Here is a 20,345-nt window from a genome sequence, read left to right as displayed (position 1 = left end):
TGCTTAGATACTGATCTGCCTGAAAATTGTTTTCTGTTCAGGCTTTGGCCTTTTGTTTAATATGAATTTTCTGGCAGTGAACTTAGAACTTACTACTGCAGATTCAAGGAAGACAATGGAAAAGTCCAGTTGTAGTATAGGGAACCTGCAAAGGTGCAGCTAATCTTGGAAACAGTTTTCATGGAAATTAAGAGCCTTCTACCAAGAAAATCGTCAAGAGTAGTATAAGACAGTCCAGTGTTTTTATGCCTAAGATTTTGCAAGCCACAGTGAAGAATTTAGATACAGCTTCTTTGGGAAAGGGGAATTATTTCTTAACTGAAATTTTAATTTTACAGCATATTTATCTCTCTCAAGACCTTCATTTTTTATTGGATATTTTAATGGTGCAATGGCCTTTGTCCCTGGATGATGAGTTCACAGACAGTTAACAAAACATGAAGTAGTGAAGATAAAGTCATTCTTTTCAATTATAATTGCTGTTTCCAAATTTATGTTGAACTTTTAGTGACTTCAATATATAGTAGTGAAAATAGTATGCATGGGCAGAAAGAGTAGATATGTCCTGTTACAGTTGGTCTTGTTCGTGAATTTAAACTAATTGCTGTTACTCTTTTAACCTTACTTTATTTAGTAATGCAAGTCCAGTTTTATTGCAGATCAATAGGAAGCATATATAGCTTATTTTCTTAAAAAGAAATAAGTTGTTTTGATGTAATAGAAAGACCTTCTTAATTGCTATAAGTATTCACAGTTATTTCCTTCTCAGAACAGAAGATAATGGCTAAATACAAGCACAATTAAAAATTGAATGCCTGTGTTTACAAATCAATGACTGTAAAGTCTTACCACTGATGTACATATAAAAATCTGGGTTGAAATGAAATATTTTTTGCATGGTTAATAGAGAATGTGATGAAATTTTTATGAATGTATGTTAAAACAGGTCATGGAAACACTAATGGTATCTCAGGACAAAAATTAGTTCTTCAAATTGATCGATTTCCATGGTGATTGATGATAGACTCTGTATATCTTTCAGGTACTGTGTATTAAGAACACAGTACTGGATTAAGAATGAACTTTTTAATGCATTCTCTGAAATAGTTTGTGATCATAATGACCAAAACCTAAATATGAAGTTGGCAGGAGCTTTAGTCCTTCCTGGAAGATGTTGTTTCTTCATTGTCTCTTCATTAGGAAGTAAATCCTCCAGGATAACTGGTCTAATGCACTCAATACAAAGGCTGCTGCCCTTCCACTGCTTCTGCACCTTTGGATCTGACACATTATATATAATTACACAAGTCACTAACTGAATTTTCTAAGGAAAAAGAGGAGTTTAATTCTAGAAGTTTAAGTTCTGCAGCAAAAAATCAAAACAAAATGTCTGATTTGCTTAATAAAATAAAATGAAGTAAAATTTTAAAAAAGGATTACTGAACTGCGTAGCTATTAATTGATTTGAAAATCTGAATGTTCAATTCCTTTTCAGATGAGAAGACAATTTCAGATAAGACAAAATGTTATAGAAAAAGCTGTATTAATAAATACCACTTTAAGCCAATCATTTGAGCAACTAAAAATAAATTTGTAGTATGTTTCTGTGTATATAATAGTAAATTTTCTGTTGAAAAATACTGAATTAAACCCAGTATCCTTCTTGATAGTTTCATATGGAAATTGACATAAGTGTACACATTTTGCTAATATTAGAAAGTAACATTAACCTGCTACTTTAAATCAGACTCAATCTGAATGCATATTTTTCCTATGTTATCTGGCAGTATTTATTTGCTCCACTTTGTAAGTCAGCAAATACTACTAGGTTAAAAAAAATAAAAATAAAAAGCTGTGTGTTTGCACTTAATAAAAGTGCAGTTTCACAAAATTGTAAAATATGGAAATTTTTCTGCTCTATGTTTATGTTTAGTTGAGAACATCAGTTCATCCATACCAGTTTTTTGGTGATGTTTTTCTCCTCTTGCAAGTGTTAGAAAATCTTTCCCAAAAAGACTTTATGTGAGAAGTTGTTGAAAGCTTTATTTTGAGCAGATTCTGCATCTGACCTGAAGATCATCAGAAGTCCTGAAATCTTTATAACGAGGAAGGGCAAAAAAGTTAATGACAATTTTTGCATGTCTACTTTTTTATTTATTTATTTATTTATTTATTTATTTATTTATTAAGTGGTTCTGTGCACATCAGTTGGTTGAAATGAACTTAATTATTTTCTTCTTAGTAGGTGCAGTTCAGGAGTTTTGGTGTTCAGTCACAGAACTAACTTGTCCAAAAATTTGGAATGTTGGTAATTAATTCCTGTACAGCAGCTTGAAAGTTTTGCAGCTTATAGGAAGAATTTTATGTGATAGGAATTCAGTTCATAGGAATGCTTGTCTGGTCAATGTAGTACAAATGTTACTATTTAGAGATACTAATGTAAGAACAAAGCATAGTCAATCATATCAGGAACCACCTACACATGCTCTAGAAATAAACTGATGGAATTCAGTAGACTACTGAGATATGAGTTTCTGTGTTGCTCATATACAGTATAGGATTGTTTGTTCCTTTGTTTGCCTACATTTCAGGTCAGCAATCTGTTAACTTCTATTCTCCAACAAGTTTTAAGGCTTTAGATGATTATGAGTTTTATGAAATTCTCCATATAGTTTGCTTCACTTGAATTCAGCAGAAGTTTTCTGTCTGCACAAACAGGCAGAGTTGAGAGCTTTTAAAAAGTCTTATCCCAGAAAACCAGCACTGATTTGTACAAGAGGTACAAGAGGCCTTAAATCACTCCACCACCACCACCAAAAAAAAAAAAAAAAAAAAGGAAATTATTTCCAATGCAGTATTGCCTAGTATGCCTGTTTACAGGAAATATGACCTGAACAAAAGCCAAAATAAGCTTCCAAGAAAAATTAGTGGAACTGGCTTTAAACAAGCAAGCTATGAACAAAGTAACAACTGACTGAGAAACACTGAAGTAAGAAAACATACAAAGTGATTTGATTGATTTTATAACCAGACTTCTCAGAGGCTAAACAGAGACTGCTGGAAAAGATGAAGTTCCACTTATGTCTTAACAAATGGCAGCTCACAATATTCTTAGATATTCATGTCTTTAGTTATAGTACCAATTTTCTTTTATAAATGCTGCTCCTTTGTTCTGTGCAAAAACGAAGAATTCTGCCGATGTTCTCTATCTTATACATATTTAATTTTTAATTACTAAAGTGTGTAGCATTAGCAATATTGATAGACGTGTTATCAGGAGGTCTCAGATTGGTATTTCTATTATGATTCATCTTCCACAAGTCAGCATATGGTAGATTGTTGGGTCTCTTCCATATCTTCATTTTGTGATAATAGTTCTGGTTTAGTTAATTAAGATTGCAAGGTTGCTATTTTTCTCAAGAGTTTATATGTGTGTAGTTTGCACTGTTGTTTCATAGGCTATCTGAAACAAACTCTGGTTTCGCTACTGAGTGTTTGTTTGCTGTTTCTAAGGAAAAAGGTATTATCTTCATGGTTAGACTCAATGAATCTTTTGTTCTTGATTTTCCTAGTGAAACTAGTAGCAAAATAATCATTCAATGTAGTGTTTGGGTTTTATTTGTTATTCTGTTATTATTCTTAAGTAGTCATATCCCTCAGTTTAATAGTAAAGGCAGTTGGTTTGTGTTGATTTAAAGTTGTCTTTGTATGTCTAAGAACAGCAAACTCTGTTATAACAAAAATTTACTATGCTGCTCAATTTTCGATTTGAATGTTCAAATTGCTGTTGAACTAATTTTATACCTTTACCAGCATAAAGAATTTAAATGTTATATATTTATGTTTAATGCTGTGAAGAAACTGTGTGAATACAATATTCAGAGGCAGTTCAGATGTGCCCAGTTGTTAATACTCTACCTACACTACCTGTATTGATTTTCTGTCTCTCACAGTGACTTTGTAGATGTCTAGATGAGTAATTATTGTAACGTAGATTAAATTTTAAAGCTTTTGCAGTTCTATTGGAAGACATTACAGGATTTTCATACCAACAATTTGGGGAAGGCTGATATTTTACTAGTTCTTTTGCTGAAAAAGTAAAAGAATAGAATGCACATTTTTGTCATGTGTATTTTAATACATACTAGTTCATACTTAAAAGGTACAACACTGTGTGAGCAGTTTTCAGTTTGTAATGTAGTACATATCATAAACATTCTTCAGCAATTCCTCCACAAAAAAGAATAAGCTCTTCTGTTTAGAAGCAGTATATAAAACACAGCAACTGGAGTGAATTTTTAGAAATGGTAAACAAAGAGGAGAAATTCACAGGAGTTTTTCTGTCAGAAACTTGAAGAAACAGCTACACAGTATTCTAGAGAAGAAAAAGATAAATTAATTAACAGCTAAAGGCTTTAATTAATAATAATTAATTATTTAATAATTAAATCTTAAGGGCTTGCTGTAACTTTAAATATGATCAGTTAAATTCAGTATGTTGTCTCACGAAATCATGACTAGTATTTCACATGGACAAAGTATGAAGTTAGATTAGTGTGACATTAAATGACTGTAGCAATAGTGTTAGGATGGACTTGTACATGGAAGTTGATTAGGATGATTAGTTAATCTTGAAGAAAGTGGTTGAATTTATAAGAAGCATCATTCAGTGGTAAATAGATCTCAAGCATAGATATGTGTTGGATGGAGAATGGCTTGAGAACAGCCCTGAAGAGAAGGATTTGGGAGTGTTAATTTATCAGTTATTCAATATGAGCTAGCAATGTGTGCTTGCAGCCCAGAAGGAGAACAGTATCCTGGCTTGCATCATAAGAAGTGTGACCAGCATGGCAAGGAAGGTGATTCTGCCCCTTTGCTCTCGTGAGACCCCATCTGGAGTATTGTGTCCAATTCTGGAGCCTCCAACACAAGACGGACATGGAGCTGTTAGAACGGGTCCAAAGGAGGGCTTTGAAGGTGGACAGAGGGCTGGAGCACCTCCTTGGAAGGACAGGCTGTGAGAGAGCTGGGGCTTTTCAACCTGGAGAAGAGAAGGATCTGAGGAGACCTTATAGTAGCCTTCTAATTCCTGAAGGGGGCCTACAGAAAAGCTGTGGAAAATCTTTCTGCAAGGGCAGGTAGCAACAGGACGAGGAGAAAAGGTTTTAAACTAGAAATGGGTAGATTCAGACTATATATTAGGAAGAAATTATTTACTATGAAGGTGATGAAACACTGAAACATGTTGCCCAATGAGGTTGTGGATGCTCCCTCCCGTTCAAGACCAGGCTGGACAGGGCTTTGAGCAAGCTGGTCTAGAGGGAGATATCCCTGACAATAGCAGAACTAGGTGATCTTAAAGGTCCCTTCCAACCCAAACCATTTTATTATTCTGTGGAACAGTGTGACTGTTTCAAAAAAAGTTACTCTATGTTAAGATGAGACTGTTTGAAAGAAGCTGTACCTTTGTAGTCTGTAACGGATTTATTAGAGTAAGTTTCTGAAATAATATGTAGTATATTATTTAAAATATATGTAGTATATACCAAATAATATTTAGTATGAGGCTAAAAAAACCAACAACTCATAGTTAACCTGTGTCCACTGCTTCCTTTTACTCTCCAAGTACACTGTAGTATGGTATTATGGTATTTTTTTATAGCTTACAAGTAATATGGTTTCATTGAATACCGTAACTAATCTCACTATCCAAAATGTGACTAGATGATGAAGTGGCAAGTGATGCATTCATTCTACGACATTATAAATGAAAGTATTTGAATTTAATGCAAAACATATGTGTATATATATATGTGTGTGTGTTCTGTTTATTTTGATATTGCAGGAAACAGCATACTCCATTCAGCTGCGGACAGTGTGACAAGTGCAGTACAGAAGGCAAGTCAGGCTTTGAATGAGCGTGGTGAAAGGCTAGGTCGAGCAGAAGAAAAGACGGAGGAACTGAAAAACAGTGCTCAGCAGTTTGCAGAAACTGCACACAAGGTAAGATTTTGGTAGAATAAGGTTCTCAGTAGTTAAAGTCATACATTCCTTTATTGAGAAGGGAGGAATGTCTTGAAAGAATTGCAGACAGTCATTGTTTATGATATCTTTGCTTTCTCACTGACTCACTCACTGGAGATAAATTCTGTCCCTCAAGGGTCAGTGCTGGGAGGAATACTCTGCAATATCTTCATCAGTGACATTGCATGTAGGGTTGAGTGCACCCTCGCCATGTTCTCAAGATGATACCAGGCTGTGGGGTGCAGTCAACACACAAGAAGGACAGGATGCCATCCAGGGGGATCTAGATGCTTGAGCAGTAGGCCCAGGTGAACCACATGAGGTTCCTTCCAACTCTAAGGATTCTGGGATTCTTTGTAATTGTTCCTTGAGTGATTTCTGCTTTGTAACTACTTCTGTGCATAGATCTGTAGCCAAACTCCTTAGAAAAGAGATCGAACCTTAATATAAAGAGTTACAGCTGTATTATCCAATTATTTCCATCCCACTAATTAAAAAAAAAAGGTACTTATAACTTAGAAAAAAGTAACCTGTTTGACATACAGATAGCTAATGCTAAATTAAGACATGGAATTTTTGGTCAGATTAATTTCACTAACTCCACTTTAAAGCACTTGTGTAATTCTAGTTAGTACTAAGAATATACAATTTTTGGCTTTTAGCACATCTTCCTTGGGCTTCCAAAACCTATCTACTTGTTGCATGAGTCTGGTTTTCATGGTAAAAGAAAGAAACTGGCCTACATCTTGGTGGATAAAAGGCTTTTGGCTTTATTGTATATGTGCCAAACAATCCTTTAGGATGAGTTGCACCAAGGGATGTACAAGTTGGATATTAGGAAGTGTTTCTGCTCACAAAGAGTGGTAGTCCACTGGAATAGGCTGCTCAGCAAAGTGGTGGAGTAAGCAACCATCCCTGGAGGTTTTGAAGGAAAGTGGATGTGGCAGTGAGGAACAGTGGACAATAGTGGTGATGGGTTGACAGACTAGATTATCTTAGTGGTCTTTTCTAGCTTCAGTAATTGTATAATTCTTTATTACATTTCTAGTAATTAGTATTACATTTCTAGTATATTAGTGCTAGAAATCTTGGATTTTTCCCTTTCAGATCTATACAGATCTCTCTCTTATACACTCATGAACACAGAACAACTCCATCAAAAAAATAGTTGTCATCTTTTTTGAATGCAAGGATAAGTCTCATTAAATGTAATATGGTTTTTTGTAATATTTTTTCTTAAAATATTTTCTGTATTGTTTCCCTAAACCTTGAATTGCATATTGCAGTATGCAGTAGTTCTGCAATTCTGCATCTGTTATCTCACAAAAATGCATAAGACAGCTACCCAGCAGTGTATTTTATTAGGAAGACTTGATTTTTACCAGAAATGGTGAACACTTTTAAGCAAATCAGAGTTTTTGTTTTGATTGCCTTATAATAGCTAAAGGTTGCCTTCAGTGAAGAATAAGAATTAAAATTGTCAGCCCATAATTAATTTCATTACTATAGTATTATGACTGAATAAGAATTTCTCTTACCGCTTAATTTGTGCATGTCTGGATGTTATTTTGGTTATGTCTCAGGCTGTTTTAATATATATGCAACCTCATGCACATGGTAGAAGATTCAAGGCATGGGAATGATCTTTCTAGCTTGTTTAAAATATATCTTAGTCATCTGATGGCAGAAAAAAAAAATTAGTTTGCACTAGAAACAGTATACCATACAGAGTGGGCTTACTTACGTAAAGTCTTGAACTTAGTTCAGGGTAACTATCAAGTTCTCCTCATGATGGTGTTTTTTAACTTTCTTTCTCTCTGAAAAATTGCCCATGATGGTGAATGCATAGAAGGTGAGATTGTGTATAAAAATATTTGCTGTCAGATTTGCTTACTAAAGTACAATTTTCCTGAAAAATCTCTGATTTTAGAGTGTTGAGAAGAACACATTGGTAGGACTTTTTATATGTTGAAATTTTTATCCAGTATGTCTCTACAAATCAGAGTTTTTAAAAATAGTGCTTGAGTATAAAAGTTTTCTATCACTTCAGTTTGAGTCATTTATTGATCACTGTCAGGAAATTAGGAAATTTTAACTGCACTTACTGATTTTGCTTTCGAAATAACTTGGTAGAGGGTTCAATCATCTCATCTTTCTGTACCATGCTGTTATGTACAGATATCATTTTTATATTATATGAAATTTAAAGCAAAGTTCTTTACTTGCTTTGGCAAAATCAGTTTTTCTGCAGTTTTTATATGGCTTTCATCTCGTGTTAGCTTTGCTTTATTCCTCTTTTACCAGCTTTCAGTCCATTTTTTATTACTTGGAATTGAAATATTCAGTAATTGCAGAGGCAGAAAGAAAATCTTTTTTCATCATGTAATGGCAGAGCTGCTGGACAACTCTTAAAATTACCTGTATAGAATTACACATTGGACTTAAATAATTTAGTATTACTTTTATTACATGTGTGCCTCTATTTCTGGGCTCTTGCTAATACATACAGCCATCATAATATATAGCAAAAGAATAGAACACTGGGAAACACAGCTCTGAAATCAAATAGATCCTTTATTTCATTTTTCTTTTTTTTTCTTTTCAGCTTGCAATGAAGCACAAATGCTGAGATACTGCCCGAAGCTGAAATATTCTCGAAAGAAACTGAAAAGCCTAGGTTGAGCAGTTTTTACAGGAGATGAAGACTTGTGTGTGTTTTTTTTCATTCCAGTTCAGTGGAGATGCATTCTTTCAGCTTCCGTGCAGGAAAAGATGTTGCTTTTCTACCTTTTTGACTTACATTTTGTTCCTCTTTTGTAATACTGCAACACAATCTTGCAGTACTTTGTACCTCTATTTCTGTTTATTACAGGAGCTAAAGTGAACAAGGGAGCTGGACCAAATGACAAAGTTGATCCAAATTAAAATAGTAATATTCTTTGCCAGTACTCCTCCCTGGTATTGCATAGAAGAGTATTTTAATTAAGTGCAGACATGCATGCAGAAATAAAATCCAAGGAAGGGATACATGTTTCTTGAATTTATGTAGCATCAGCAGAATATGAGTGTTGGAATTAAACACATGAGGATTTAACTGTGGTGGAGGATACTGCCTTGGGAAACAGAAAACTTGTTTAGCCTACCCAGCGTAGAAAGTTTTGCATGTGCCAACACCAGCATTCTGAAGGGCATATCTGAATTTCACAGGGGAATCTGTTTCCAGTGCTGCATTTTGAATATTTCTATTTTAACTTCCAGATGGATTGTTTGAAGAGAAAAATGAAAGAAACATACAGTGAATGTATGTGTGATGTTTCAAAACTGAGGAAAAAGAGAATGATAAATCTATATATGTAGCTGTGCCTCAGAAATAAACTAGTGTCTAGCAATCTGGTGTAAAGTAACATCTCATATTATTTTTTAGCAGAAGCTTCAGTCTTCATCTTCTGGAGATGCATGCACTTTAAAAGCAATGCACTTCAGAAACATTTGTCCTCATCTTACTGGAGAGCCAGAGAACTGGCATTAAATGAATGCACTTTGGTTTTCACTTTCAATGTAGAATAAGATATTTCCATTGTTAATGACACTTTAAACAATCTGAAGCCCTCCAAGCAGTGCTAGACAAAAGATAAAATCTTCTGTCACAATTAAGATACTTCAATTTCCACAAGCTGATGTAACTGAAGTTCTGGCTTGGAAATACTCATGTTGTAAAAAGACGTTTGTCTTTAGAAAAACTTTAAGACATTACATTCTTATGGCTACATTCAAAATGTGCATCTATTTTTTAAATAATTAAGCTGTTTTAATGATGCTTATTATTTAACCCAACACTGAAAACTGACAGAAGGTGTATTTTTTGTCATCTATGTAGTACCATACAATCATTTATACAGATTTAGCATCATTAAATTGATAAGAATTTTCTAAATTCAGATAGAAATATAATAGATTTTCAGACTTTTACATGAATTTCTGCTGAAGAGGTGAAGGTCACAGTTGCACTGCTAAGTTCCAGATCTTTTGTGAGTTCAACTGCTCTAAAACACTGCTTTAATCCCAATGGCAGTTCTTCAGGATTTTTTTGTATATTCTCCAGTTAATAGTATTGTGTTATGTATCATAACTCAGGACTTTTATTCAGCCATAAAAAGCCATTTACTATCAAAATTCTGAGTAACTTAGTGTTACTAAATGAAGGAAAAGGGGGTTATTTATGTATTCACCTTCTTCTTGCTGTTCATTTAACTACTAGATTTGGTAGTTTGTAGAAAAAGAAAAAGAAAAAAAAGAAAAAAAAAAAAAAGAGGTGTATAAATGTCCATACAGAGATAAATCTTATAGCATTGCAATTTCCTCCTGGAAATCAGTTTGTAGCATATACAACATAGTATTATTAGATAGTGATGTACATAACGTATACTATAATTCAGGTTAGTGTTTCACATGAAAGAATGTATTTGTAAATTGTAACAACATCAATAGTTTATCTTTTTAAAGTTCTGCAAGGAAAAAATTAATGCATTGTTAGACTTGAAACTACTGTGCTGCAAATTCTGTCTTAAAAGGCTATTTTTGAGTCAAGAGTAGTTGTGCATTATGTGAAATATTAACAAAAAAGTGCTCCTAAATTGTTGGTAGGTTTTGCTATGATTTACCAAAATTGTAATAGTTGCTGGTATCTATGTAACCAATTCCTCAAAAGTTCTCAGAGATGTAGAAATTTTGTGCCATTCTGGGAAAACAAAAAGTGGGACCTGCTCTCTTGTGTAATTACTGGAAATCCTATTTTTTATTTTTATTTTTTGTCATTAAATACTTCAAATGTGGTCAAAACAAAACTGTCCTTGGATTATTTTTGTTGTCTACTTGAAAAACAAATGATTTGTAAATAATGCTTTCTTTCATCTTACTCTCACTTTTTGTTCAGTTCTGCTGGAAATATAGTTCTTTTAGTGTTCACTGGAATGATGAAATCTGTTTTTATAAAGAATACTGTAATAAATTTTTTTTAAAAAGTAATGGGAGCTAGGTAGAAGGACATTCCAGACCCTGCTTAACTCAGGTAATTATTCTACCTAAAAGATATAGGATAAAAATAATTGTTAATTTTGTCTGTTTGCTGTAAAATGCTTACTCACAAATTGTTATTCTTTCTTTCATCAGTCTACAAAAGAAATTCACCTTGAGCTATGGGAATACAAAATTATGAGGGTGATGTTCTATAAACATAGAAGCAATTCCATATATTAAAATGAGGACTGCTTGTAGAATTATATCAAGTATGAACTGACTGCCACTATCACTTTTTTTTAATACCTTAGGGGCGCTAAGATCCTAATCTCGAAATGCATTGTAGACAAATATAATCAAATGATTGAAGTACATTTTTAGGAAAAAAATATTGCTAGAATGCTTGTCGTCTATCTGCTATTCAATATCATATACATGCATGATACCCAAGCTGAACGAAAGTTGCAGTAAAAGAAATAGTTCTCTGGTGGATCAGAACAGATATTAATCAGAAGAGCATTTTTTTAATAATTCCTATTGTAATTCAGCTAGTGTAATGCAGCTCATTATTGTAAATGTATTCAATGTATTTGGTTCATTGTTTGAACATTTTTAAAATCAGTTTTACCACACTGACTCTTTTCTGAATCTTAGTATTTTTCATAAAAATCACTTATACTGGTGAGTGGATGAGTGAAAACTATTCGGTATTCACTAAGGTATCTCACTAAGCTCAAGTGAGCCAAACAGTGCCCAGGGAAGAGAACAGCAGTGGTAGAGATCTTGTGATTAGTGTTTTTGCACAAGTCACTGGAGTACCATGCGTGATTTAACCAGCTTTTTGTTGCAAGATTTCTTCAGAGTGTTTCTGAGTAGTTTTTAAAAGTATGTACGGGGAAATGAGTACCCTAGGTTATCTGGATATCTGTTCATTTTTGTTGCTTTCCCATGTGCTGTTTTTCACTTTTTTTTCTTTTTTTTTTTTCATTTCAGTCAAGCTGGAAACAGGTCTGCTAAAAAGCAGAGCACTCAAACAGCTTGTCAGGTACTATTCTTCACTGAGACTATAAAAAACTGCAGAGCTGCCATAACTGAAATAATAGCTGTACATACAGGATTGTAAGACAAATGGTTGAGATAGTTAAACAGTTGTATAACATTTATCTGCCACACAAGGTTTCATTCGTCTTAGCATGCACTCATAGGGAAAGCATTGTTAACTGTTAGTTGTTGCTGATTAACTCATATTAGAGAGCTCAGTAGAAGTGATTTTAATCTAACAGTATTTTATATAGCAATGGCACTGATAGAGGAAAAGGAGGTGGAAAGAGGAAGGATATGTTTTCACATTCCCTGACTGGTGATGCTTCATAGGATCCTCCCCTCAGTTTTTGTGTGACACAGTAAATGTACGAGGTTATTTGTGGTTTCCTCTACAACTCTGGCTGTCTTTCCTTTTTCCTGCTTTTGTACAGTCTTCCCATACTCAATAACAATTTTCTGTCCTGTTATCTCGCTTGCAACTCCCTCATCCAGAGAGGTAGCTCCACAGTTACCTCTCATCCTTTAAGACCATCGCATAGTAAGATCTTTTGCACTCCCTTATCCTTTTGGTGTTTAAAACCTCATGTTCCATTGTTGGATGTAGCCTGTTACTGTCTGTAGATGAATAAGGTGTAGATATGTACTGCACATAAAATGAAAACACTCAACGAGGCCAAAGTTAAAGTGTTTCAGAAGGTCTGAAAGGATTTGGGAGGACAAGATTTATTAAAAGTCAGAAGATCATAGTGCTGGGCTACCCAGCAATAAATAACCTTGTTATTACAGCTTCACTTTGAAAAAAAAGCCTTTAACAAATTTAAGGAAGAATCATCTATCTTGAATGTATGTAGGTTGCTCAGAAAGTAATGCCTCCTATTTATTTCCATGGAAACTACAACAGATACAAAGATCACGAGAGCACTTTTTGGTAAAGTGAATTCTCAGCTACAAAACATTGTTTTTTAACGTTGTCACCACCATTAACAGGAGATGATACTTTCAGAGCAGCCTTCATAGCATTTTTCCACCCTTCTGTATCAAGAATTCAAAGAGAAACATCAACTTATTTCACATACACATTAACATTATGGAGGTAAGTGTTCTATTCCTGTCCATTGTTTTACTATAAATTAGAGATCTGGTACTGTAAAACCCACATCTCCTTATTCCTAGTTCAATATGCTGTAATTGAAAACATTGTATTTATCTTTGTGGTGAAAGAATCAGAAAAAAAAGTAGACTTCTTGCAAGCACGCTTTTTTTTCATCCTGCTCCAGCAATATCATCTCTTTGATAGTGCACAGTATACACTGTCTGTGAAATGCAACTTGTGGCAACATCTTTCTGTAGAGCGAGAGTCCAAGAGGAAGAAACACTAGAGAAAAGCTGGGCTGAGAAAGCATCACTTCTCTGCTTGAGTTTTACCAGCACTGGAAGAAGCTCTCAGCTCTCAGGCTAAAAGCATTTGTATGACTGCAGTGAAGGAACCCAGTTTAAAGTCTTATAGAGGAGTGCTCTGTACATCTCTTTTTGTTGTTCACAGGCCTCAGCAGCTGTGAGGAAAAACTGGCTCTCTTGTGTTCAAGCAACTCTTACAGATGCTAGGTTAGTGTAAAGAACAAAAGCATCTGTGTGTCAGACCAACACAGAATGCATTGTTATTGTCAACTTTCATTTAAAAATGCCCTTCAAAGGCACATGAACCCTCCCTTCTATAAGCATGGAAGATATAATTCAAGAAAAGATAATAAAAATTTAAAAATATTCATATTCTGAAGTACTGTAATGGGATTAGCTGAACAATTCATATCACAGACAGTGATGTAGTTATTTTGAAGAAATGAGGATTTACTGTAAAATATGGCCCTCAAAGGACTGCAAAACCCTATTTGAGGGATGATGTGACAGCCTGAAAACAGTGTGATTCATGACTGCCAAGAGAGGAATAAGGCAGTTATGTAATGTTAGATTTCCTAAGATAATGCAGAAAATTTACAAATATGGAAGTGGAGAAAGCTCATTGTATAACACTGAATAATTCATCATTCTCTAACAAACAGCGTTGAACTCTATTCTCTGATGCACTCATAATTACAAGAACTGGACCATTTTCAGGTTGCATATACTAAACTGCAAGCAACTTTTTCCTTCTTAATCAAATGCTAATCTAGTTTCAGAGGGTTTATTTTTCCTTTCATTTGGGTTACTCATGTTCTCACCCATTAAAAACACAAAACACTATTCTTTGGCCATCTTTTCCATACAAAACACGTCTTTGCAATGTTAGTATTTTAGTATTTCACTCTGCCAAGTTTCCTTGCCCTGCAGGGGGATTACGTTTCAGCTATTCCTTTCACCAAATCTGGAATTCTTTGATTCTGAGTTTTGTAAAACTTTTACTACTTGAATGAGATGAGTCTCTTATTTTCTATTTTATTATTTATTATTCTTATTATTTCTTTAACTGCAGTTTCTGTATGTTAACATTGTAAGATTCGCGACTCATACTACTAACTATATGCCTGAAATGACTTACCAATCTAGAGTAGTGTTAGCAAGTTTCTATCAGACACTATGTTAAACAAGACAGGAATTAATATTTATTGTTATATAGAATTTAAATCTGTGTCTTTTTCTATTCTAAAGACTGTAAAGAAGCAGACTGATATTATGCAAGACAGATTTCTAGATATCCCTGATGCAAATAATTGCACTTGCGATTTGACTTGGGGAATAACTGTCAAAGTTGCTTCAGGATTTTTCATTCCAAGCGAGTCAATGTAAAACAATGATGGAGAAGTTTGGGGAATGGTAGTAATAAAGTGTTTTATTTTTTCAAATTGAAAGGAATGAAGAGAATGATTGGTTGGAATCTCCAAAGAGCGCTGAGCAGAATGTTCTAGGCAGGGATAATATGTAAAGGTTGCTTTGTATCAGCTCAGATGTAGCCTTGTTTGCATAATCTTAGAGTCCCTAGACAATTTTTATGCTTTGTCAAAAGATGCTGTGTAGAGTTACAGGTTCCTGCCAAATCTACAACTTAATTGCTTCTACTGTTTCATTCTCATTATCCTTAGACTCATAGAAAAAGTGAAATTCAGACAGAACACTGAAAATCCTCCTTCTAACATTGGAGCTACACTGAACATCCACATTCAACTACACAAAAACACAAAAGGCAAGATAAACATAGTCTTTTCTTAAATCCTGCTGATGGGTAGACCATGGAATTGTATGGGTAATTAAAGTTATGATGAGCAACAAATAATTTTTTTAAATGACAGTCAAGGCACGATAATTAGTGTGTCTTAGTGGATCAATTTGTAGTTATAATTAATCACTGCAGTCAGTTTCAGACAAATTTGGGTTAACTTAACATCTCAATGAATTTACAAACAAAACAATGCTGGAATGACACCAGCATGAGGGAGCCTCTGTGTGCGGGATTTGTTTTGATCTGTTTTAGACAGCTTTTTATTCCAATCTCCGTAGTTGTATATTCACAGTTTTCTATGAAAATAACAACTTATATATAATATATATAAATAACTCTCACTCGTATACTGTCCACAGAGCTTAAAATTGACTGTGAACTTCTACAAGACTCATTCACACCCACCTATCACCTGTTCATGTCTTTGTATGGAAAGGAAAACAATTCACAGGTGCACAAAATGAAAACGTACAGATTTTGTTACACTTATGCACACAAGCACATAAAACATATTGTCAGTACAACAGATTTGTAAAATGAAATATGGTTCTAAAGTTGATTTAATTTTTCACATGAAAATATTCATTTTTCTGAGAATTTTTGTACCCTAGTTTCTTATTTTTATCTCAGCAAATGAAAGATGAAGTTACTTGATCTAGCCAGCTGTCAAAGAATGAGAACATTTTCTTAGAATATTATAACTGAGAATATTTGTTTGGAAAACAAACAGTAGCATACATGTCTAGTAATGTGATAAAAATTTCATAATTTGTATGAGTCAAACTGTTACTTTTGATACCACTATTTCCTGAAGCAAGACTCAAAAACCATGCAGCAGTAACCAGGGTTAGAAAATGCATTTTACCCCTACACAGAACTAATTGGTGAGGTCAAATAGAATTTTTTTCCTCCTATACTTCTCCAACTATACTATACTAATCCAGTTGTTTTTTGTTTTGTTTTGTTTTCCTCAAGTTATCAGGAAAAGGAATTTCTGGAAGTCAATTTTAGTAAATATTGGTAACTGCATAGTTGACAATTGCTTTGAAAAATGGTGACTCCAGGAAGAGCAAAGATTTTTTGTAACTTACTTTGTATTATTGCAAGGTAGTTATAATATCTGGATCATGGCACACTTCAGTCAGGCATTCAAGCATGACTGTTCTTTCTGAAAAACAAAATGAAAAATTTTTGCTGTATCCTTGTTGAACTTGGGGGAAAAAAAGCGTGAATTTGTATGTGGATTTATTAGAGTATTACAATTGTCTCTTCAAGCATTTAAAACTGATGAACAGCTGCACTGTACTCTTTATTAGTGATATTTTGAAAATTGCCAAAGATTTACTAGACAATTCTAGTGTCTTTTATCTGTTTTTGAAAAAGGTGTATCTTTTCAGAGTCCAATACTTAATGTATAAACTACTGGAAAGTCATCTGTAGTTAAAAAGAAAAAAAAAAAAAGTAATGATACAATACAGGTCTTCAAAATTTCCTTTTTTTCTTTTTTTAATTTCAACTCTTATCTCATGGTCATGCTGTTTCAGATGCATTTCTTTAGTTTATCACTTCTGTTTCAGTACGTATTTTGCTTTAGCTTATAAAATGACATCTCCATATAAAAGGAATATTTTCTTCATGACATTTTATAACAGTTATGACTCACTTCACTTTTTTCTCTGTTACAAAATAGAGAGAACTTTTGCTAAGAAGTGAGAAATTTGGGTTTTTTTCTTGCTAGATAATCTACTGTAAAGCCTTGGGCTATGCTATCAGTGTAATCATCTGTTAATTTTTTTTTCTTTTTTTTTTCCTTAATGTCATGATATGAAGATTAACTTAACTTAGAAATTCTAGAGTGTTGTTTTTTAAGACTAAATTATCACTCTTTAACTAATTTTTCATATATTGTATTTACTGTATTATTTACTAAAAAAAAAAAAAAAGAAAAAAGAATTTCTCCCATATTCTCCATCAGAATTCAACTTGTTCTATTTATTTCTGAAGTACACCATTGTATTAACTGTCCTTTAAAGTGAGATTTATAGCCAGGTTATAAAGGAGGTATTTTGCTATTTTTCCCTAAACATCCTTCATATATAATGTGACTTCTCACCTTGCTACAGTACATAACTACTATTGATTACTTCCTTTCTGTTTAATTCTAGTCCTGTTCAGCACTGAAGGGCACATGCAGGAATTCTAACAGATTGATCAGCATGTGCAGGATGCAGTTTAAGGAAATAATAGTAATGACCTTATACAGAAAAGTCAAACCAAGTTGCCGTGTGAAATATGTTCTATAAGAACCTGAACCATGATTTAGATATTTTCTGTATTTTCTGAGGTAACTGTGGCATGTATGTAATATGCTGTACATAAATACTAAGCAAAGATTCACAAAGGGCAGTTAATCATTCCTGCCAATTAAAAAAAGCAAACAACCTGAATTTGAGACATTACTTTTAACTTCTTTTGAAAAAATGCTGTTGATGGAAATACTACAGGAATGCAATTCAAGGAATATCAAAGTTATAAATAGCTTGCTTTCAGTATTGCACACCTAGCACACAAGGCACCTGGCTTACTGAAAGTATTAAAGGAAGATAGAGTTGGTATTTTCTATTGATAAAGAGTTCAGTATGGCAAGTCTCAAAAAGATTTTGGGTTCAAAAACTTAGATATTAAGATTGAATTTTAAAGCTAAACAGATTACTAAAATCTCAACAACAAAGGATATTAATGACACATTCCAAACAATTTAAATAAGAGATGGAACATCAATATTGTAGCAGAAAGAGCATTCAAGGCAAATGCATTATTTATTGAACTCTGTGGTCTGTGAGTATCGTACAAAAGAATATGAGAATGTACATAGGGGATCTTCAACTTGTCATCCAGCCTTACATACACTAAAAATGTGGACATTAAGAAAGAGAAGTAAGAAATAATTGGAAGTTTTTTGGTTACTTTTGTCCTGAAAGTATCTTAGAAGTGTGTTTGAACTGATTCGGATCAAGAAAGAAAAAAGATTGAAGAGTAATGTCTGTACTGTTCTTTAAAAATCATCACAGTGTAAATTTCATGCTTTGTAAGATGAATCGATGGCTGTTGGGCACCTGAGGCTTCCTGTTTAAAACAGAAAAAAAAAAACAAAACAAACAAACAAAAAAAAAAACAACCAAAACCAACCAAAACCCACAAAGCAGTGCTCTCGATGATTTCTTCTCATATGAAAGTTCTCAGGTGATGATAGCACTCCACCTAATGTCAAAATAAGAGAACAGGAAAAGAAAAAAAAAAATCATCTGCCCTTGTCAAAACTAGACCAAGATAAATTTAGCACCATTTCTTTTCTTTTACTCTATTGAAATACTTCAAGTTCTGCAAAGAGGGACAAAGGAAATAATTTAACCATCTGTCATTAAGCTCCCTATTGTCCCTATTTTCCTGCTTACGGAATGGTGTGACTGTCTCAGACCTCTAAAAATTTCAAAACTTCTGGTCTGATGTGTTCAGAATTTCCATTTTGGCATTGGAAGTGGTCTTATATCCATTCCTAATGTGATATTTCTAATACTCTGAGATCCTAAGTTCTTTTTAATGTTTAGATGAAGAGATAAATATGGAAACAGTTTTCAACTTGCATCAAGTACTAGCATAACAAGCAAGAGGAAACATAAGGTTAAGATGCAGTTCTCTGATCGCTGAGATCTAGTTGTGAGCAGAAGACAGTCTGACAAAGTCCCATTTTTCTGAGCATACCCGATTTCAAAGCAAGACCTGAATATTGGCTCACTGTGTCCTGAGGTTATTTTGGCTCTTCTTATTAGATATGAACCTAATCACAGTGGCTTGAGCCCATTTAAGTGGCAATTACTAGATGCTGCTGTTTTTACATCAGTTATCATTGCTGTCAATGTTGAAGACTATAAAATAAATGGTGCTATTTCTGAAACTGGAAATGCTGGAGGTATGATTTATCTTCTCCTAAGGCAAGTGACTTCAACATCCTTTTCATCCACATCATCAATGGTTCTGTGATTTCTGATTGCCATTCTATTAGCTGTTCACTTAAAAAGACTGACTCAAACTGTGTTTCACATAATAATTATCTTGTACTGGTTCTCTAGACGTACTCATTATATCACAAATTAAATTAGTTTGTAAGTGACATTTACTTGAGGACTGCTTTTAAGTGCCATTTCAGTACATGGCATAGTAGAAAAATCTTTTGATATTAGGGCACGTCTCTGCAGAGCAATTCTGAATAGCCTTAAAAATAAGGAGAAATTAGAAGAATTAAGATAATGAAAGAGACAGAAATTAAAGTTGACTGCCTTGTCACTCTTCTAAACAGTTTTGGTCTGTGTCACTAAACAGCATAAGCAGGATTCAAAATTCATAGTCACCTTTAATCAAACCTGACACATGAAGATCTTGGCAAGTGTTACTGAATGGATATGTTGTAGAAGTAAGAGACCAACAGCATTGAATAGCTGTGCAGAAATAAAAAATTCCATATATCTAACTTTGTGCCTAACATGATTATTATACTATTTATTACTGGTTTATTTTCTTGTTTTGTTCTTATTTCATAAAGCATAAGAATGTAGAAAATTGAAATACAAAAAAAAAAAAAAAAAAAAAAAAAAAAAAATCCAGAAAGTGACTATTATTGCTAGAAGTTTTGATAAATTACTCTTTTGTATTATATCTAAAAACTTCAAAAGCAAAAGACAGAGGTGCATTTGAAGGTGCATCAACATTGCTATTAAATACCTCTAACTGTCCAGTGCAATGCATGACTCTCTCCAACTGAGGTTGAGCAAATCAGTGTTTGATGCTGTCTGCTGGAGTGAAAGCAGTGAACCAACCATTTTGGTCCATGAGTTCTTCTTCTTCAGTTTTGCAGAAGTGCTGAGAGGGTATAACTTATCATTTGTTCTAGGGGTCATCTCACTCGCAGCCACCTCTGACAACCATTTGATCCTGTCAGTTGGAGATCTTGTTGGACTCAGTGATCTTTAGGGTGTTTTCCAACCTGAGT

General features: G+C 33.8%; 1 protein-coding gene across 4 annotated transcripts in view; it reads left to right on the top strand.

Moving 5' to 3' along the window:
• Positions 1–11,082, top strand: part of STXBP6 (syntaxin binding protein 6) — an 86,916-nt gene extending 75,834 nt beyond the window's left edge. For 2 of the 4 annotated variants that reach the window (XM_048949340.1, XM_048949341.1), the window contains 2 exons: positions 5,846–6,003; positions 8,630–11,082. In XM_048949340.1, coding sequence (XP_048805297.1) covers positions 5,846–6,003; positions 8,630–8,653 — 182 coding nt within the window. In that variant the 3' untranslated portion in view covers positions 8,654–11,082. The remainder of the gene's footprint in view (positions 1–5,845; positions 6,004–8,629) is intronic. The other 2 variants (XM_048949339.1, XM_048949342.1) reach the window with 2 other exon arrangements.
• The last annotated feature ends 9,263 nt before the right edge of the window (positions 11,083–20,345 follow it).

Source organism: Lagopus muta, chromosome 6 (assembly GCF_023343835.1).
Source record: "Lagopus muta isolate bLagMut1 chromosome 6, bLagMut1 primary, whole genome shotgun sequence".
Taxonomy (NCBI): Eukaryota; Metazoa; Chordata; class Aves; order Galliformes; family Phasianidae; genus Lagopus; species Lagopus muta.
The sequence above is the reverse complement of the archived record's forward strand: the minus strand, read 5'-3'. Positions and strand labels throughout refer to the sequence as shown.